Source organism: Nannobrachium achirus (assembly GCF_963921795.1).
Source record: "Nannobrachium achirus genome assembly, chromosome: 1".
Taxonomy (NCBI): Eukaryota; Metazoa; Chordata; class Actinopteri; order Myctophiformes; family Myctophidae; genus Nannobrachium; species Nannobrachium achirus.
In genome coordinates, this window is record NC_137810.1 from 53,740,348 (window position 1) to 53,762,270 (window position 21,923).

The following is a 21,923-nucleotide window of genomic DNA, read 5'->3' on the forward strand; positions in this document are numbered from 1 at the left end:
AGTATTACTGAAAAACTGTGGGAAAATGTGTCAAACCCATGGTCAAACCACACTGAGGGGGTGTGTTCAGATATGGACCAACCCAAAGGCTTAATTTGACTCAGTCACTGTTAAAAAAAATATAAACAACAGGAACCAATCACTCTTTTTTCTTCTTAAAATATACATCCCTCAGATAAATAATTGCACGAATGATTTTGACATATACGTTTTACGTCAGTTTTACGTACGTTACGTAAAAGTAAAACACACGAATCAGCAGATGTGAAATAACGGCTAGCTTTTCTTAAACCAACTTTATTGACACACCCCTTGTTGACATTATTGCCCTTCATGTAGTGTTAGCTTTTCCTCTCGTTCATTCCATCCAAAGAGCGAGCCCGTTAATATTAATAAGAACTGACTGAAGACACCTTTATAAGAACACCAATAACTACTGTACACGCCACGGTAACAACGGTAACATGGCGGCCAAGATCCTGCCTGTGCTAAAGTGAGTGTGTTTCTTCCTTTGACTAGCAGATTAGCCACTTAGCTAGGTTGCTGTCAAATGAACCCAGTGCCTTTAGACTGTTAGTTTTATAATGTCTTTGTTGGGTAGGTTGTTAAAATGTTAGTCTCTACCAAAATGATGCTGCTGTGAATGTTAGGGTGAATTACTATCTCGACACATTGCTTGCCAATGCCATTAGCTAAATAGTCTGTAGTTTGAACAACAACATAGTCTGCAGTGGTGGGAAAAGCACTCAAATGTTTTAATTAAGCAAAAGTATCAATATTTGGATCTGAGATGTAGTGGAGTAGAAGTAAAAGTGTTGGAAATTGGAAATACTCCAGTGAAGTACAAAATAAATACCTCAAAATTGTACAGGCTAAATATACTTAGTTACTTTACACCACTGGGTGAATTATTAATATCTCGACATATTGCTGGCCATTTGCCAACTAGTTGGTAGTTTTTAACAACATTGTCTGTGGACAAAAATATAGCATGTTAATAATGTCATGTAGAGCAGGGGTCTTCAACGTTTTCAGGCAAGGACCCCTTAGTTGAGAGAGAGATGAAGCAGGGACCCCCACAACCTTTTCATAGATTCCATATTGTTTCATTGTTTGACAGCACAATCATCAGTGTATTTTGGATTCATGTCAATTTGTGTTTTCAGATATTTAACCACTTGAACCGTCAATACTTAATATCTTGACCTTTCACTCTGTACTTAGTCTTCTCTTTTTCCCCTCTACACCAAACCTCTTTGCCAAAAATAGCCGATCTACAAGCTCACAACGCCTCGCAGCTTGTAGATCAGCTATTTTTGGCCAAAGTTCTCAGAATATGGACACTAGGGTTCATGTGGTTAATATAAAAAAAGAAGAAAAAAGGTTTCTATCACACAAAGATTTGGAGGACCCCCTGTAGTAACTCTGAGGACCCTCTAGGGGTCCCGGACCCCCCTGTTGAAGACCCTTGATGTAGTATGTAATACATGAGCTTGACATACTGTACATTCAGTGTCTGTTCTGTTCCATGTACAGATTAGCAGCCAAGGTGACTGTAGCAGGAGGAGCTGTATATGTTGTCTATGACTCAGGACTCTTGGGGAACAGCACCCAGGGCTCAGAGGCGCTGGTCAAAGCTAAATCTGCAATTCCACCTGCAATAGACGAGTGGATGAAGTATTTTGGACTGGAGGTAAGCATGTCATAATGAAACAAATGTGGTCTGATGCTAGCCACCAGTGGTCACGCGGGTAGTCGCCAACGCCGTTCCATATCTTTTCTGAGCAGGGTCACGACTCACGCATGGACATGCAAACAACCCCAAGATCATTAAATTGAGCGTCTACCCAAACATAGAATCACCAATACAACACTGCTAGTCTCAGGCATCCAATTTTGAATATCGGGAATCTAGAGTTGCAATATGCCAACCCTTGACAGCCCATGCATCCAAACGGAAAAGTCCTATCTGATTGTTTTAAACACCGTTTAACTTGCCACCATTGCTTGTTTTAAACACTGTGCAGCTGTAGGTAAAGCTTGAGTTATCCTCTTTGCATCTGCTAAGTCTTTGTTTGATAAACCAAAAATTAAACAAAACTAGGCAGATACAAAGAGAATAATTCTCCGTACAGCTGCAATGTGTATGAGTTAAATGTTTAATACAAATAGATTGTTTTGTTGAATTTTCCGTTTTGCTGTATGGGGCTATCAAGGGTTGGTATTGCAAGAGGTACATATGTTGTCTTAATCTATGGCCTAACTCTTCTCTGTGGACAGGAATAATAAATGATATGTGCTGCTTTTAAGTTCCCGGGTTATCGGTTAAAGCCAAACATCTACTGCCATAACCCTAATATGTCAAGGGAGAATCCCCCCTTTGGCCTTGGGACAGTGGGGAGATATTTCTGGGCTAGGCTGAGCTACTCTCCTACACTCGCCCCCTCCCACTGTATATATACACAACTATTTGTGTATAATGCTGCTCACCATTGTTGGCAATGGCAGTATGGCAAACCTTGCTAATTTGTTGATGAATCACGTTTGTCAATAAATGAAAATAAAAGAGAGCTGTGAGTCAGAAGGCAAAGCTCTCGATATATTGATAAAATCCCTGTTCCTCTCACCTATGGCCATGAAGTGTGGGACATGCCCGAAAGAATAAAATCACAGATGCAACCAGTCAAAATTAGGTTTAGCCAACGGGTGGCTCGCGTCTCCCTTAAGCCTCGAACAGAGTCAGGTCCGCGGTGTAGTGCGGTGTAGTCTTTTTGAGCATTAACGTTGTAGTTTTATGACTCAAAAAGACTACACCGCACTACACACCGCGGACCCGACTCTGTTCGAGGCTTCAGAGGAGTTCAGTCAACCGCAAAAGACTTTGCATTTGAGCCGCTGTTCCTTCATTTGGAAAGGAGACAGTTTATGGTGGTTCGGGTATCTAGTACGGATGCTTCCTGAGTGTCTCTTCAGTAGGGAGGTCCACAGTGCATGTCCCACTGGGAGGAGACCCCTGGCAGACCAAGGACCAGTTGGGGGGATTATATCTCCACGCTGGCCTGCGAATGCCTCACAATCCCCGAGACGATATGGATTTGACAGATTTACCAAATAAAGTTTTGTATAGCATAGTTTGTGAATGGTTAGGCAGTTGGCAAGTTGCTAGTATGTGCAGTGGAGTCGATTGCAATAATGTGATGTGTTTTTCCCTCTTTTTATTCTTATGTTGTTCCAATCTAATTTCATATCTTGCTGTATAATCATTGCTCGGTCATCCTGAATAATTTGTAATTAATTGATCAATCCTCCTTTTTTATAGACTCAACTTCCAACATTGCCTACGATTGAATTCTCCCCTGTTCATGCATGGAACTCTGGTAAGGACTGGCTCACTGTTATGAGTCATTTACCTTTCCTTGCCCACATGAATAAAACCTTTGTGGCAGGTTCACGGGTGAAGTAGACGTGTACAGTATACATTATGAGGAATCACAGACACACGAACACTACTCAATAGATATACTAACTACTCAATAGATATAATGGGCAATGTTTCATTTAAGGACCTTGTCCAGGTAAATGTAGGTCTAGAATAAGGTCTTTGACCTTAACTTTTCCTATTAAATCTCTATTGAGCAAGTGAAGACAGTGTTTGTATGTCCCCGATTTCTCAAGTATCCCATTTAAACCTTGAAAGTTGTTATACCTTTCAATTCGGGAAAGCATCTTTCTTTTTCCTTTTAGATGTTGCTATGTATACTGTATAACAAAAATCTTCCTCTGGTCTAAATGGGTTATTTGAGTTTTGTTTATTAACAGAAATAATTAAATATCTTGTGAACTTATGGACTGAAATGTCAACGGTAAGATTGCTGCTGTATTTTCCTTCTAAGTTGTAGTATAGTTCCTCCAGGCCTAAATTTTCATACAGTATATTTTTTGTTTTGTTAACAAAAATCCTTTGGCGCATCTGGCATGACAAGGCAACTGATTACGGTAATGTAGGTCAGGGGTTCCCAAACTTTTGTCTCAGGGCACCCCATGAATATTTTTTTTAAATCCGGGGCACCCTTACATTATAATTTTAACTCCCAGCACCTTAAATTTATCATCCTCGTTGTCGGGTGGAAACCTTGTATGTCCAAAACCGTTCGTTTTATATTTATCATCTATAAAATGTACTAAACTAGTGAAAACAGCAGATCTACAAGCACACAACACCTCGCATCGCGAGGCGTTGTGTGCTTGTAGATCGGCTGTTTTCACTAGTTTTGTGCGACAGAGGTCTCTGCCTGACAGTGATGATATTTTAATGATTATGTTGCGAGGAAAACGTTGAGATAATAGCCATTTTCGTTAGAACTGACTGAAAATAACTTTGTACTTCAAGTTTTAAATGATACTAAATATTTTTTCAAGTGTCCAAATAAATTCCAAATATTATCAAATGATCTCGCGGTGCCCCGTCACCCACTTTGAAAACCCCTGATGTAGGTTAACGGCTCACATTTCTCATTTCATTCTAGGGGTGCGGACGTCTGTCTCTTTCCTATCGGAGGCACCTACAAAAGCATGTGATTACACCAACCAGGGACTGCAGTATGTGAAAGACCTTGTCAAATGAAGACTGCCATGGAAGAGCCTGACATTTACTGATCTTGTGGTTTTTGGATGGTTGTCCGCAATCATAATTAAATCTGGGAAATGGTTACACTACTTAAAAACTAAAAATTCCTCACATGGGGGAATGGAAGGGAAAGCTAAAAAGTCATTTAGCTGATGTGAATGAGTAATTCTGGAAGATGGAAGTGATTACTGAAGTTTAATTTCCCGAGTTTTGAATTTAAGTGTTTTGCACGCCATATTATAGTTGAATTTATATTGGGAGTCATGCATAATACAATTTGTAGCCAAGAAAACAAAATAACCACCAATGGACATTGTTTTTGTGTGTACTATAAATTGTTATTTATCTCAACACCATGTCTGATATAATTTCCTCAATTCTGGCCTATAAGTACCATCCATTTCATTTTTTTATACATAGAATGTCTATTATTGTATATATACAATTTCACCATTTCTGAGTACAATAAACCCTAACCATAAGTAATTGCTGTCCTATGTTAATAGATTAAATATTGTCTGTGCTGAGAAATCGTCAAATTTCAATACTCACAAATAATAGGTACACATCTCAGGAGTCATGTAATAAAGATGTCAGTCAGATTTTTCATATTCCAATTGGCTAATATGACCCGACTTCTAAAATATGCAGACCCTGGTGTAGGCAACCCTGAGACCGGTCCTCAGAGGAGTGCACTTTTATTTAAAAAACAAAAGATGCGTACATACAGATCCTTCTCGAAAAATTAGAATATTGTGTAAAAGTAAATTGCCTTGAAACGTTCATATATTTCTTGAAACTTTCATATATTCTAGATACATTGGACATTCACTGAATTATTTCAAACCTTTTTTTGTTAAAACTTTGGATTTTTATGGCATACATCTCATGAATATCAAGTCCATATTTCAAAATATTACACAAGATATTACACAAGACCAGAAATGTCAACCTTCAGAAGTCAGAGTTGCTTGAAGTCCAGTGGGAATTTTCTGAAGTCAGTTATGATTTGGGGTTCTATGGCATCTGCAATGCTTTTTCACACAATATTCAAATTTTTCGAGAAGGATCTGTACACCAGCAAAGTATTACTTGCGCCAGCAGAGCGCGCAAGGACTGCGATCGGCTGGGTATGTACGTCGGTGTCCTCCTTTAAGCCCGTAGCCCAATCAGAGACCAGCACTTCTGGCAACGTCATTAACAGCCAATGAGGGACCAGCATGGCACGCTCTGCAGGCACACAAGCGCAAGTTGGCACCTCGACAGTGCTGTCCTTGTTTGATTTTAGAATTAAAGGGCCATTTCACCTCTGGGACAACCAGATCTTATTTTATTATTGTTTGGGACAAGATCAACTCAATCCTGAGTAATTCTTTGTGTTAAATCTGTGTTTTTAGATATTTTTGTATTTCAGCATGACTGCAGAAATATGCATTTTGCATCATATGATGCATCATGATGATGCATTTTGCATCATATGATGCAAAATGTATCACTAGTCATGCTGAAATACTAAAATATCTCAAAACAAAGATTGAACACAAAAGATTACTCAGGATTGTGTTGATCGTGTCCCAAACAACAATAAAATAAGATCTGGTTGTCCCAGAGGTGAAATGGCCCTTTAATGTAGGAAGTCAGGGTGCATGTTGGATTCATCACATTTACTGACTTCCACCTTTTTTTCCTTTGTACAATGGTGCTACGATTGTCTATAATTTGCATCTGGAACATGACAGCACATTGAGAGGAAAATAAATGTGCAAAAAACTTTATTACACATGACAGAATGACACAAATGACCTGTAGATGCTGCTACAACGTCAGAACATTAAGGAGAAGAGAACGAAGCAGAGCGCACAATCATTTTGAATACTCAATGTAGAAACACCACAGCACAACTACACAGCATAAGCCACTGTGTTCATTTAACTGCATGTAAAACGTGTACAGTATCAGAGTTCAATCAAAACTGAGGGTTGTGATGCACCCCAAAATAAGCAGACAATGCTTCTCTTTTTGCCATCTTTTCAACTTTTTTATTCAACATGGGGTAAGAAACTTTTTTTTTTTTTTTTTGCCCGACATTTCTACTATTTACTGCTGCCAAAATAAAGACTTGAATATCTCAAAGTCTCTATTCAAATGATGCATGCAAAGGACAGTTAAGTAATAGAAAAGCATGAAAATCCCGGTATACCACCTGCCTACCAATCAATGATGTTACGGAGTGATGCACTGAATGCCCTATAGGGAGGGCTGAGATGAGTACGAATTCCTAGTACTGGGATATTAAACAATTATGAAGAAATCAAATGCACATGTATAGTCGCAAATATAAGAGACAGCAGTATTACGGATAAGAATAGGGCCCAAACTGCAGTTACTGTCTTGTTAAACTGCCGTCATTTCAAGATCGCTGTCCGATATACACAGTTGTATACTAAGAAACTTATTTAAAGAAAAGCTGGTGTTTTAATGAGATATTCACATAAATGAGGATACTCACAACAGGCAACGTACATTACAATACATTTTACACAAAAGTTACAGATTAAATACTGTAAGCGCAATGTATTATAACAAATAACTGTGTTATAAGATTTCTTCATGCGTGTGATTTAAAGCATAATCCACCACAATTGCTCTTAAGCAAAGAAGCATGATGGGGAAACAATGTAGCGTACCACAACCTAAACATATAAATTCTATACCATATATAATTAAGTGCTCCTTACAACATCACCACTGATGAAACTAAGCAACCCATGGTTAAGAATGTTACATTTGAGTATGTTTATACTGCATAAACAGCTAAACTTTGCACATATCCTCTAATATAAATTGATGGTTGCGAAACGTTTCTAAAGCTGTCAGTGTCAATTTGTGTTAGAGTATCTAACTTTCCAATGTATAATAAAGACCAATTTTTGGCCTTCGTAAGCAATGTTATGTTGAGCGCTATTAGCAGATATATACAATATTGCAATATGATAAGCCTGAAGGCACTTTATGTCGTCTGTGGGATTGGTTTTATACAAGATAATTTAGCTCACTTCTTTGTTAATACACAGGACCTCATTACCCACTTTATACTTCCCGTGCCAAAAATAACTGAAGCTCAATGCATCATATCGCCATGTTGTGAGCTTGTAGATCGGCTATTTTGCTGCAGGACCCTGTCATAATATGACTAAGTATAAATCAGCCTAGATCTGATCCTTACGCCGTTAACCTAAGGTGAGTGCCTAAGGAAAGAAATCTGGCTCCAATATTTGAGGAGGTGTATTAATGTAGCCTAATTATACAGCCAGCGATGATAAAAAGGGATAGCAGCAGGATAGGTTTCCAAAAGGAGCATAATGGAGGGGAGCAGAGCGGTCACTATACAGTCTAACTTCAGTCTTCAGGTATTGTTTCAATACTACAATTAATCCACTTGCTTTAACGTCTGTTATGCATTCACCTGCTCACTGATCTCAGGGGAGGGCCATGGTGTAAAATGCAACAACACAGGCTGTTTCTTGCCTTAGGCAGGTGCACTTTGTGTGTGCAGTCTAATACAACCGACCATCAAGAACTACAGATCCAAGAGGGGGTGATTGTCTATGATTATGCAAACAAATACATTAAAAAACATGCAGATCACCGAAATTAGGTTTCATAAATGATGGATCACATTGAAATTATAGGCTACATAAGGCCTATTAATTTAAAGAAAGATCTTCAAAAGGCTGTTTTGGGCAGTACTGTTGAACACTTGGACGTTTTGGGAAGTTATCATTCAAAATGCTTTTAATAACGCCAGATTAATGAGTATGGTATCTTGGGGACAATAAAGCAATTGCAGTCACAATTACCATGTGCATCTGTTGAGCAAGTGTACTCCTGGACTTGGCTAACTGAAACGCTAAGTATCGCAGAGCGACAATCAAAGTAGGTTAACTAGAGATATCGATATCTCCTATGCTCCGGACAGTTTGTCTCCCTCCTCCTAATGGGCTAGCAAAGCAATGCTACAGTTCTGCTGTGCACACCAAAAGAACTTTATACTTCCGTTTGTTTGTTTTTCGGTTTTCTTCCCCCGAATGATAAAGCAAATCCATCTTTGAATCCTTGCAGGTACTTTGAATGAGAGATGAAAGTGATTGCAAAGTAAGCGGATGTAGCGCCGGCTGGGTGGGGGTGGGTGGAGGAGGGGCTGGGGCGGTGAGATTGAAGTGTCCATCACCTCTAGGTGGTTTTGACCAGGTCGTAGACGTGGATGTGAAAGTCATCATCGTATTTGATGTAGTAGACAGAGGGTTTGGCTGGGACCTGGTAGATGACCAGGCCCGTTCTCTTCACGCCCTTGTCGGTAACATACTCCACCTGCTTCCCCACCAGGCTCTCCGTCTCCTCTCCGGGCTTCCTGTCCGCTGGCAACAGGTGCTTGTTCTCTGAGAAGAGACGAGAAGGGACAACAGATTAATTCTATTCATGGGTTAAAGCCAAAAAGAATCCCAAGACTGAACTGTATTTTCAGACCATGTCCCAATACGTGATTTTAGAAACATGGCTCCAATATTTGGGGTGTTTCCCTGAAGTTCTGAACTGCCTTCACTGAAGTTCTGTTGTATTCTATTGCTAGTCTGGCCAATTCAAATACTCCTATCTTGAAATTATAACTGCTTTGTAGTTTGGAGATCACTTGACTAGCGTTTTGACTACTTTGTCATTCACGCCACAGCCATCGCTACACCTCCCCCTTATTTAAAAAGAAAATGTTTCCAGATCTGCACTGATCTCAGAAATGTCCCCTATGGAATCCGCAAGACTGAAATCAGTCCCCAGGACTGAAAACTTTAAAGGAGTAGTTCACCCCCAAAATGACTTTTTTACTATTGATTACTCACGCCATGTAGACTTGAGTTCAATAATATATATATATATATTTTTTTTTTGTCGCATTCCAAAGCCAATAATTTGATTACAATCAATTCACCTCCATTGATTCCGGATGGGGACCCAAACACATTTGGGTCCCCATCCGGAATCAATGGGGTAAATGCACTATAATAATTGTTTTTTGTCTAATGAATGTGACAAATACAAAAAAATATTATTGAACTCAAGTCTCCATGGCGTGAGTAATCAATAGAAAAAAAGTCATTTTGGGGGTGAACTACTCCTTTAACCCCTGTTCTGTTACTATAATTGTAGTGAACCATGGTGCCCAAGATACCAGGACCACACACTACACTTGCTAAATCAGAACTACTGGTGGGCTGCATCCTACAATGTCTTTTCTTGATTTCATTTTCCAAGCAGGTTAGAACCACACCAAATTCTGGGGCGTCACACCAAATTCTGGGCCCTGGGTACAAGGATTCACTGCAGGCCCCCCATGAATGTTAACTATTGAAAAATAGCAGATATACAAGCTCACAGCACGGCACCGAGTGCCGTGCTGCGAGCTTGTAGATCTGCTATTTTTGAAAAATTTTGAAAATGTGTGCAAGAAACCCATGTTTCCATGTCAGTGATGCTCAAACTTTTTCATGTGAAGGACCCCCAAAATTATATGAATTTGGCCACGGACCCCCATCTCAAAATATTTAGTTCCAGGGACCCCCCCGGAAGCAAAATTTGAGTTACAAATGTTCGCTTAAAAAAATACATATTCAAAGATTTGCACACATTTTCACGACTTTTCAAAAAATAGCAGATATACAAGCTCGCCCCCCGGAAGCAAAATTTGAGTTACAAATGTTCGCTTAAAAAAATACATTTTCAAAGATTTGCACACATTTTCACGACTTTTCAAAAAATAGCAGATCTACAAGCTCGCAGCGCGGCACTCGGTGCTGCGCTGTGAGCTTGTATATCTGCTATTTTTCAATAGCTAAAGTTACTAGGGCCCCTGCACCTTGGGCCCTAGTAACTCAGTCCCACTTTCCTACCCCTTGTGACGCCCCTGCTGTTCACCAATGTCATCGCAGGATAAAATACAGTTGCAGCAAACATTTATAATGAATCTATGTGATTTGGTGTGTCAAAGGGTACGCATAGTAGGGTGGCAATGGTATTGTCAAAGCTTGTTACTGGTAGACCTAAATCAAATGTAACCCACAATTCATTTTTTAACCAATAGATGGCACTGTGCAGCAGTTGAAAGCTGGGATTTTACTCCTTGAAGAACCCAAAGAAAACAATATTAAGAAATTCAATTAAATTCAGGCATATGCCATGATTATTTTGTATAAAAAAAAAAGTAAAAAAAAAAAAAAAAAAGGCCAGCTCGATGGTCACAGCTGTGGCTTTAAGCTAAGCACTGCATATAGATTTTGACATGTATGGCGAAATACCGTTTTCATAAGAGCTCTCAATGGTTTTCTCCCCCTCACGTCTGAGATTAATATTGATATACAAACGTGAGAATAGATTAAATAAAAAGGATCACAGTTGAGACTTGTGACCCAAGTGAAGTCATGTGACTGTAGCAGGCCTGACATTTCGTCATTTTAGGGGCAAGGCCACTTGGCCTTTGGTGTCGTCCAATTTTTGAGGGCAAAAAGGCCAAATGCCAGGGCAGGAAGGCCATCAAATAAAACAAGATTTTAGTCCATTGAAAGAATTTGTTGAATTTAAGGGTTATGGATGATAACCTAATCTGCAGTGAAAATGATAAATGATGGTCATCTGATCCATGCTCAGCCCTGCACCAATCAAAGATCTACACTACACTCCATTTTCTGTGGAACATACCACGGATTCTCAACCACTGTGCCACGGACCTTTAGTATGCCCTTTGAGATGCTTTGGTGTGCCCTTTGAAATTTGACAGTGAAGTCACAATTTAAGGACTTTTCATTTCAAAATATGAGGCATTTTGAAAATAGCCAGTAGCCACACACACTGTATTATCTAGGTGTGCCCTGGGATAATTTGGCTATGAAAAGTGTGCCTTGACAGAAAAAAAAAGGTTGGGAAACACTGTGTGACTCTACTACCTACGCTACACTCCCCTTTTCTGTGGAATACACTGACTCCAAGTTAAATTCATGTTTACTGATATGCTGATATCTCATGATATCTCAAGTGAGCAGATATGTGCAATTAAATGGGAACATTTCCTGGTGACTTCACCCAGCCAACACTCCCTCTTCTGTGGAATACACTGACTAACCAATTAAAATGGGCACATTTCCAGATGTCTTCACCCAAGCCACATTCCCTTTTCTTTTTGTTTTTAATTATTATTTCTGTAATTTAATTTAGAATCAAGGAAAATTTTAAGAAATTCCATAAATTAGAAAAAAAAATTGAAGAAGTAGTGACGTGTTGTGAGCTTGACTCTTGTCGACACTTATGTCTACATGACAAGAAAGAGACACAGGTGTCTACTGTCTACTGTCGACAAGAAAGAGAAAGAGGAGAACGTGGTAAAGTCAGCTGGGGAATCAAGGCCACTGTGGCCTCAGGTTATGCCATTGGTTTGAGGGGCACAAGGCCGAATTGAACGGCAATGACGGCCATGGCCTTCATGGCCTCCATGAAATTTCTGCCCTGGACTGTAGTATAAGACAAGGTAGACAATGTTGTAATATTCAGTACTGGTGCAGAACGCAACTCTCTGAACATCATCTGGCTGCAGATTTGTCCAGAGGGTGTTGAAATGCAACTCAGCTATGCACACCTCAAAGGAATACAAATGTAAAAAGCTGTGTCATGCATGAGTCTGTTATATGCTCACTGGCAACTGGCAATACCTGTTTCAGTGGCGCGAGGTTTGAATATTTGTTGTATGCTCTTTGGCGACACCCACTTCAGTTATGGGCGCTTTGAACCTTTTTTATAATACTGTAGTAACTCGGTAAGCTCAACGTGTGAGGTGTGGATATTTGCTAATTGATGATATCTGCTCTCTTTTCTTGTGAGGTATGTAGGGGTGGGCGATATGGTGATAATTATCGTTGAGATGATACAATGTCTCCACGATATGCCTTTTCAGAGGTATCGTATATATCGTGATACAATAAGGGAGCCTTGTAAGAAATCCTGTTTAATCGTTAATACAGAGATTCGTTGCAGAATTCAATTTAAACCTGCATTTTGGTCTAAATCAGTAGTTCTCAAACTTAAAAATGTCTCCCCTTAACTCTGACAGTATACAAATGAAACCAAATGGACGTGCGGGTCTATTTGGTTTCATTTGTATACTGTCAAGAGTTACATACTTGTAAAGTTCAAATTAGACCTCCAAAAAGGAACCCAGAGAGTCTAGTTTTTGTCAAGTACCATAACTTGAAAAATAACCATAAAAACCAATGTGAAAAAGAAACATGATAACATTGTGTATCGTGATACAGCTTGGAAAGATATCGTGATATTGTATTTTCCATATCGCCCACCCCTAGAGGTATGGATAATTAACAGAGACATTTCCAGTGGCGGGTGGCACAGGCCACTCCTGGAATGAGGTGCCAGCCCTGGTGCCATTATTACAATAGTTATATAGTCATTACACACCGGGGTGCTCTTTCTTGGTCATTCTGACTGAGAGTGCTCAGAGCTTTGCTGATTTAAAATTCAATGCACTGACTGAAGCATCTTTACTACATTAAGGGATCATTTGAATGCATTGTCACTCTATGATGCCAGAGTGCTCTGAAATCAGAGCAGATTCGCATAACATTTAGCCTACGAATGCATCCAAATATTACATTTGTAATATGGTTAGGTGTGTTATTTTTCAATTAAACTTTAATATCTGTTGTTCTAAGATTGAACATGCTGTCTGAAAAAAAAAACAATTAAACAGAGTAAAGGTGGTTGCACACTGCTGCGTTTTTCGGGCCGAATATCGGAGTGAATTTCGGAGCACGCAAATAAAAAAAATCAACCTCACGTTATGTCAGTCACGTTTGCACACTGCCGCCCGTTTCGCGCACCACTCGGTCCCTTGCTCTCTCTATCTCTCTCTCTCTCCTTGCCCTGAAAAACGCATTTCGCAACGAAAAACGCAGCAGTGTGCAACCAGCTTAAGACACTAATAATGTTCGTCATTGAAGTAGATATATGCCAAGTAGTGGAGCCAAAAATGCTATTCCGATGCGTGTGCGCGCCTGTGTGTGCACTTGCATGCCCCAATAGAGCCACTCCAGTCCCCACTGTGTTGCTGTCCGTGGTGCTGTAATGGGCATCTCTCCATCTCTCTCTCTTTTATTCTGTGTTTCTGTTTGTAATGTTTTGCGCAGTAATATTGCAGGATTGTGCTGGCCTAAACAGCATTTTAGTTTGCGGGCAAATTAAGTGCAGGCAGTTAGAAATAAAACCATTGAGGGCCAATAGTCAGACATCCAGCTGGAGCGTGAGGGAGTGGGACTAACAGTCCCATGCAGGGACTGTTTTCTGACAGTTATGACAATACTTGTGTCAGTTGTGCGAAGTATGCGATCTATGTTAATGGACAATACCTGCATCATTCAGGAGGTATGGATTTCTGTTCATTGACAATAATGTACGCGAGTTGTGCGAGGTATGGGGCTTTGTTAACTGTCATTACCTGCTTCAGCTGTGCATGAATGTTTTATTGTATTCTCATAGTAGCCAATACCTGCTTCTGGCAGAATCCGTAGGTCCCCATCAGCATAGTCGTCCCACAGCTGGTACATGTAAAGCACTGGGTCCTTCTCATAAGTGATATAATACCAGTTGGTCATGATTGGCGCTCTGGAGAGTACCATGCCCCTCCATTCGTTTTTCTCTCCATCCTCCTTTTCAAAAAGATGTTCCACCGCTTTACCCACCAGTTCTTCTGCCCCCAGAGGCACCTTGATCTTGTTGTTTACTATAAGAGCAGACAAAGGACATATGCACGTGAGAGTAACATCACTTTGGGGTCAGAGACCTGTTCCCATACCTCTCCCTCACATGTCAATGTCCTGTTTGGTGCATGCAAACTATGATCCAAGCAGCTTTTGCTTAACCAAAGCTACTGCAAATCAAAATGTCTTGGGCGTTCATTGGCACTTAAACCAGTGGTCTTCAACATTTTCAGGCCAAGGACCCCTTAGTTGAGAAAGAGATGAAGCAGGGACCCCCCACAACCTTTTCGTAGATTACATATAGTTTCATTGTTTGACAGCACCATCATCAGTGTATTTTGGCTTAAGTTCTCAGAATATGGACCCAAAAAAAAGCTAGTGTTTAAAGAAAAAATGTATCGATCACACAAAGATTTGGAGGACCCCCTAGGGCAGGGTTCCCCAATAAGCGGCCCACGGGCCATTTGCGGGCCCCGGGGTGCTACTGTCTGGCCCACACCAACCCCAGTAATAATGGTGGTATAAGAGCAGCAATAACACTAGTATATCGTCGTTGTCGGGTGGAAATCTCGTATCTCCAAATTTGTACGTTCTTTCGCAAATCATACAAGGCCGTCGCACAAAAGTAGTGAAAACAGCCGATCTACAAGCACACAACGCCTCGCGGTGCGAGGCGTTGTGTGCTTGTAGATCGGCTGTTTTCACTAGTTTAAATAATTTTAAAAATGATGAATGCAAAACTAACGGTTTTGGACATCCAAGATTTTCACCCGACAACGACGAACGCCGGCGTCGCCTCCCGCAATGCTGTGGCCCTCGCGTCGCCTCCCGCAATGCTGTGGCCCTCGGCTTGGTACCCTAGACATAATTCGGCCCTTGCAGAAAACTAATTGGGGAACCCTGCCCTAGGGGTCCCGGACCCCCTGTTGAAGACCCTTGACTTAAGCAAATACATAAGCAACTGACAATAAAGTACTATATCACTATATCATATATCATACAGACGGAACACTCACCGACTTTTTCAGTCAAGACTTGGAGGTTTGATACCCTCTCATCCTTGAACAGTTCAATGCCATATACGCAGTCAAAGCCGTCGTACTTGACCATGAACAGAGAAGGGTTGACACTGAGCCTGTCAAGAACAGTGCCCTTCCATTTGCTTTTGTTCCCTTTCTCACTCCAGTTGTGTTGAATACGCAGTCCGAGGATGCAGTTGGGGTCAGGGGTTACTGTGTCACTCAGTTCCCCGCTACTCCGTTTTCTGGAAAGACAGTGTGTGTGGTGAAGAGGGAAAGGAAAGCTTATAAACAACATAACAGCTTAATTAAGCCAAGATCTGATGAATACATTTTCACTTGTGTTAACATATAGAGCTTGGTTTTAGATTATCTCTTACTCACTGATTTTGAAAATGAATAATATAAACTCAGCACAAAAAGAAAGGAAACTTTTACTTCGGTCCATTATAATATCTCCCCTATAATAATACCAATTTATATTATGTTTTATATCAATTTTATCGTTGATTCGTCACCTTTACGACAAGGTACAGTTTGTAAGCATCAGGCATTTTAATTATGCCAAATGGTATTGTGTTTGATATCTTTGTTATCATTGATTTGTCACCTTTACAACGAGGTACAGCTTGTAAGGATCTGGCATTCATGGAATGAGCAACACAGCCAAACGTGTGGGTATTGTCCCTCCAAAAATTGTCAAAATGGCCTGGCAGGCCTGCAATACTGTTCTTTTGGTGTTCACCTGTGTTGCTTGGAGCATTGAATGGTTGCACTATCCCACAGTAAAAAACAACACATATTGGCCATTTTTACACTTTGTTAATGTTAAGCTCAGTGTCAGGGAAGCCCAAAACGAGAGTAAATGCCAGCAGAACAGTATTGCAAGCCATTTGGCAAAGTTTTGGTCGGCGCTACCCACACATTTGGCCATGTAGCTCATGCCTCGAATGCCCAATGCTTAGAAGCTGTACCTCGTAACAAATCAACGATAATAATGATACAAAACATAATATAAATTGGTATTATTAAAGGGGAGATATAATGGACCGAAGTCAAGTTTCCTTTCTTTTTGTGCTGAGTTTATGTGGCTGTATAGAGAGAAGGATGTAAAACTAATCATTTACACATCTTTAACCCTTCCTTATAGTGTTCACTGGAAAGTAAACATCACCTGTCACACATTTTGATATAAATCCCGGCAGTGAATGTTGTGTAACTGGTTCAGCCACTTAATTATGAAACCAGACACAACTTTTCCTCGTTATTGTCATAAAGTAGATAACCAGCAATAAAGGTTTCATATGACATGGATTCATGTTTCTACATACCTCCCCCTTTTCTTGGACATGCCTCCAAAATGCAATGGCTGATGGATATGAGAGAGAGAGAGAGAGAGAGAGACACAGACAGACAGACAGACAGACAGACAGACAGACAGACAGACAGACAGAGAGAGAGAGAGAGAAGCAACAGCTTTATTATTATTATTATGATCAAGTGATTATGAAAGCTATCATGCTTCATGTTCAGACAGGCCTCTACTTGAGCTGAAAAGCTAGCCCCTACTTAATAAAGAAGGATTGGACTGACAACCACTCCAGCCAATAGCTTGGACAAAATAACTTCTTGGTCATCTCCAAGGAATATTTTAGAGGAAAGGAAACATGTTACGCCGGGGATGCGCCATGACCAGCCATGACACTCACCATGGGTGCCAAAACTCGCAGCGGAAGTGCGATGAAATACATGGCAGTGAATGGAGCCGGCTAGAGCAGCTCATGAACAAACACTATTTATGAACGACTGAGACCTTTGTCATATAATCGGTTCAGGAATATAAAAGAAGACATCACAGGTTATTTTACAATCACTTGCTTTTGGATGTACACACTACATAATTTTATTGAGGCATCTAAACAGCGGCAGGTATCGTTTCTGTCTCCGAGATATCACGCGATTTGGTTGTCATGGTAGACAGGAAATGGACAGTCTAAGCATGAGGTCAGTCTGTTGGCAGAGGGAGTGTAGCGCCCAGGATTACATTAGATAATTGGCACTGGGTGAAAAATGGGTTGCAAAATCGTGGGATAAAAATGTATTAAAAGAAAAGTTAATAAAATTAAGACAGTCTCGCAATACTTGGATCGTTCAGAAATGTACTTTGGGCTCTTTGGATACCTCTTTAAATTACACAGTGCGCACAGCGAAAAACAACACAGCAGAAAACAATATTTGATGTCTTTTTTTGAGCGGTGCAAACCGCTGCTATGCCCCGCTTTTTGTTACAAAAATGATGATGTCACTATACTCACTAATGATGATGACATGAGTTAGCCAGACCAATGAAACACTTCGATTCTGTTGATTTGTCCATGATGTCATAGGCACAGAGGCTTCCGATTGGTTTAGGATTGGTTTAATTACAAAATTCACCCATAAGCGGAGAAAATAACCACACTTTTAGACAGACTGTGGATAATTTCACAGGTTATAGATGACAGGCAGCTAATACAAGCTTAAAATACAAATAAACAGCCTTTGAAAAACTTCTTAGGGCTTGGTCTTGGCCTTGAGCTCTAGAGGCAAATAAGGTCACTTATCATTGTGACCTGGTCGCCTAACTGACGACAAGGACCACCAGAGTCCTCAGGCTCTGGTAGCAGAGCTGGTCCAAACTTCTTAAAAGGCCTCGGTGTAGATGCGATATTACTAATATATTCATCTTCTGGCCTCTTTGGTTTTCGAATGGCTTTGCCTTCAAAGTATCTAAATATCCATCCATCCATCTTCAACCGCTTATCCGGAATCGGATTGTGGGGGTAACAGTTCCAACTGAGACTTCCAGATTTCCTTATCCCGAGCAACTTCTGAGGCGTTCCGAAAGCCAGTTTGGAGATATAATCCTTCCATCTGGTCTTTGGTCTGCCACGGGGTCTCCTCCCAGTGAGACATGCATCGAGGACCTTCCTAGGAAGGCGCTTGGGGGGCATCCGTACTAGATTCCCGAACTCCTTTCCAAGTGTAGAAGCTGCGGTTCTACTCCAAGTCTCTCTCGGGTGACTGAACTTCTCACCCTATCTCTAAGAGAGATACCAGCCACCCGTCTGAGGAAACCCATTTCGGCCGCTTGCCCGCAACCTTATACTTTCGGTCATGACCCACACTTCATGACCATAGGTGAGAGAGAGTAGGAGTATTTTATAAAGGTCTCAATCGTTCAGAAATAGCAATTGTTCATAAGCTGTCCAGCTGGCTCTCATAGCCACCAATGTGATTTCACTGAACTGCCGGAGTGAGATGGCTGGAATTGCAGCGTAGAGAATATGGTGTCCTTTTCTCTTCTATTCCTTGGAAGTAACCAACGAATATTGGAGAAAGGGACACCAACGTCATTTTCGCTATCAGGCAATTCCAACCGGCAGATTCGTCGCACCATGGGTGCCAAACTGCAAACTGCAGTCGGAAGTTCGGTAGAATGCACTGGAGTCAGTAGAAGCCTGTGGACCATCTTCACTGCCATGTATTTCATCGAACTTCCGGTGCGAGTTTTGCCACCCATGTGCATCATGGCGCATCCCCCAGTGCCCAGCATGTATTTTACTTTCAAAAGGTTCTTTGGTTATTTCCTCAGAACAAATTAAAGGAAAATACGTGCTGGGTACTGCTGCTGGGGATGCGCCATGACGCTTATTGGTGGCAAAACTCGCACCGGAAGTTCAATGAAATACATGGCAGTCAATGGGAGAGTGTTTTTTGCAGGTCTTTCAGTCCAAAAGACCTAGCGTTAGTTTTACTGGGGTTAGGGTTAAGGTTAGGTTTATTTGTATCTCCGTCCCCCTGACTTTCAGCACCTCCACGCAGCCAATCACAAGCTTCCTCTGCCGTAACCGAGTTGCGTTTTTGATATACTCGGACTGAAAGACCTGCAAAAAACACTCCCGGCAGTCAATGGAGCCGGCTGGACCAGCTCATGAACAAACACTATTTATGAACGATTGCGACCTTTGTCATATAGGCTAATCGGTTCAGGAATATAAAAGAATACATATCATAGGTTGTTTTATAATTACTTGGTTTTCTATGTGCATAGCACTTCATTTTATTGAGGCATCTAAACAGCGGCAGGTATGCTATTATTGTATCCGTAGGAGATGGCTTGTAAAGGAGCGCTTGTTTTCGGTGATGATGACGGAGGCGAACCTTGAGCCACGTGAGACTCGCCAAGCGAGCGAGTCGTAGTGTCGAGTGTTGCGAAGGTCGCATGAGCTGACTCAGCGCTGTTAGACGTTGTAAACCAGGGGGCCAGAACAGTAAATCTTCGTCCCCCGACTTTCGTCACCTCAGCGCGGTTCAAGTGAACACAGCGCTCCCTACCTCCAGTTCAGCTAATCATAAGCCACGGCAAACCACGGATCTCCTACGGACACCATTATCGCGGCAGGTATAGTTTCTGTCTCGGAGGAATCGCGAGATGTGGTTTTCAGACAGGAAATGGTATGGCACGTTCAGAAACGTATGTGTACTCTTTGGATATCAGAGTGTATACATCGAAAAGCAACACAGCAGAAAACAATGTCTGACGACAATGTCTTTTATTTTCCTGAGACAAGTATTTTATAAAAGGTCTCTATCGTTCAGAAATAAGTGTTTGTTCATAAGCTGTCCAGCCGACTCTCATAGCCAATGTTATTTCTCCGAACTTCCGGTGTGAGTTTGCCACCTAGTGCAACGAATCTGCCGGATGGAATTGCGGGGTAGAGAAAATGACGTCGGTGTCCTTTCCTTTCATTAACTCCCTTGGTTATTTCCTTGAACTACACACATTCATGGAGGTCACTGTTTATAATGTACACAATTTTAAAGCAGCGCGGCCCTGCTCGTCTGTCTGGCTCAACTACAGCTTAGGCTAGGCTACAAAATGATCGTTGTTCAATCACTGTTTGCCCAGACTGTCTACGATCACTGCTGGATCAGGGGGAGTAAGGAGCCAGTTGAACAGGCTCTCTGTGACACACACAACTTCAAGAAAACACGTCAGCCATGATCTCACTGTATCTGGAAAAATTACAGTACATAGCCGGGCTGGATTTGTCGCAGCTATTGTCTACAGTGCTGCAATATACCTTGCAGAGGCAAAATGCACTGCACTGCTCAATGTTAGTCAAAAGCTAACGTTAGTCTACCCGGCTCGGAGTGAGGGCAACAACATCTACACACCACATAATCTTCGATGGCAAGAATAGGTTATCAATAATTCTGGTCTGTTCAAGCTCACCTCAATGCAGATGTTAAGAAAAGTAGAGGCTGCTATATCTGTTTCATTGCCTCGGCGAAAACACACATCACGATCCCGGATATAAATAGCCTTGTAGTTTAACTTGGACGTTTCATATAATTACCTTCACGCCGATTTCATATCAGTATTGCTAAGTTCTTCTAGCAGAGAAATGTGGCTACGCTAAATACAACCCGCCCATGCAAACCTCGCGAAACCTATGGAAAATGGGAGGACTGAGAGGCAAAAAAAAGAAACTACATTTCCCATTATGCTTTTAGCTGCATTGGTTGCACACGAGGAGAAAGTGCACGCAATGGACAATGGGAATTGATGTCCCCAACTCCACACAACTGCACAAACGTTCTACTTGTGGGCTTCTTATGCTAATTGGATCATTGATTTAAATGATCAGACAATGACATCTGTATTTTCTTGTTTTGGTCTTGATAAGTTGGATGGATTTGTTCGAGTGCGTGCGTGTAGGCCTATGTGTGTTATAGGGATACTTTATACAGTATAAGTCCATGTTGCACTAGTAGTCAAAATACTGATTACATTATATTAAAGGAGTAGTTCACCCCCAAAATTATTTTTTTGATTACTCACAAATGTCACCATGGAGACTCGAGTTCAATAATATTTTTAGTTTTTTGTCGCATTCCTAAGACAATAATTTCATAACAATACATATTTACCTATCCCCATTGATTCGGGATCCAAAAGCATTTGGGTCCCCATCCGGACTTACACAATATGTCCATATATGGACATGTGACATCATAGATGTCTGACGTAATAGACTACATGAGGCTTAATGTTGATGACATCAGGGATCTCCATATATGGGAATAAAAGTGATTTTATTAGTGTGGTTGCCCTAACAGGGCAGCATCTGGGAATGCCCATGGACATATAGTGTCAGTCTCATGTGGTCTATGGGATTGTGGAATGCCCATATATGGACATATTGACTGACATCACTGATACAGCTGCCATGGTAACATCCGCATGCTGAAACAATGCCCGCATTTGGAGATGACTGACATCACTGATACGTCTGGGTTCTACAACATTACTTCTGAGACTCCTACAGCCGTGGAGTGAGTGGTTCCGAAAGGAGCTACCTATATACAGTAGGCCTATAGCCTATAACCTTCGTAAAACATAAAAAGTCAAATGTCATCACA

At 41.1% G+C, this 21,923-nt stretch overlaps 2 protein-coding genes across 3 annotated transcripts; one reads left to right on the forward strand and one right to left on the reverse strand.

The window, feature by feature from the left end:
* Positions 1–328: 328 nt before the first annotated feature.
* On the forward strand, positions 329–5,107 carry micos13 (mitochondrial contact site and cristae organizing system subunit 13). The gene is made up of 4 exons (XM_080722969.1): positions 329–493; positions 1,537–1,693; positions 3,320–3,377; positions 4,527–5,107. The coding sequence occupies exons 1-4, from the start codon at positions 465–467 to the stop codon at positions 4,622–4,624; spliced, it is 342 nt and encodes a 113-aa protein (XP_080579095.1). The 5' UTR covers positions 329–464; the 3' UTR covers positions 4,625–5,107.
* Positions 5,108–6,444: 1,337 nt separating this feature from the next.
* LOC308292043 (spindlin-1) lies at positions 6,445–20,965 on the reverse strand. 2 transcript variants are annotated; one of them, XM_080734264.1, is made up of 5 exons: positions 20,858–20,965; positions 16,787–16,824; positions 15,453–15,700; positions 14,226–14,459; positions 6,445–9,066 (listed from the first exon to the last, which is right to left on the reverse strand). In XM_080734264.1, exons 2-5 carry the CDS (start codon positions 16,804–16,806, stop codon positions 8,861–8,863), a joined length of 708 nt encoding a protein of 235 aa, XP_080590390.1. In that variant the 5' UTR covers positions 16,807–16,824; positions 20,858–20,965; the 3' UTR covers positions 6,445–8,860. The 2 variants fall into 2 exon arrangements, with proteins under 2 accessions (XP_080590390.1, XP_080590391.1); XM_080734265.1 differs by lacking the exon at positions 20,858–20,965 and adding an exon at positions 20,734–20,845.
* Between the last annotated feature and the right edge of the window lie 958 nt (positions 20,966–21,923).

What these genes read in the sequence shown, in the direction of transcription:
- micos13 (XM_080722969.1), top strand. Translation starts at nt 465, where the DNA reads ATGGCGGCCAAGATCCTGCCTGTGCTAAA. An exon ending in AAGATCCTGCCTGTGCTAAA is followed by an intron (nt 494 to 1,536) that starts GTGAGTGTGTTT and finishes TTCCATGTACAG; the next exon opens with ATTAGCAGCCAAGGTGACTG. An exon ending in TGAAGTATTTTGGACTGGAG is followed by an intron (nt 1,694 to 3,319) that starts GTAAGCATGTCA and finishes CCTTTTTTATAG; the next exon opens with ACTCAACTTCCAACATTGCC.
- LOC308292043 (XM_080734264.1), bottom strand. Translation starts at nt 16,806, where the DNA reads ATGTCCAAGAAAAGGGGGAG. An exon ending in ATGTCCAAGAAAAGGGGGAG is followed by an intron (nt 15,701 to 16,786) that starts GTATGTAGAAAC and finishes CTGTCTTTCCAG; the next exon opens with AAAACGGAGTAGCGGGGAAC. An exon ending in AGTCTTGACTGAAAAAGTCG is followed by an intron (nt 14,460 to 15,452) that starts GTGAGTGTTCCG and finishes CTGCTCTTATAG; the next exon opens with TAAACAACAAGATCAAGGTG.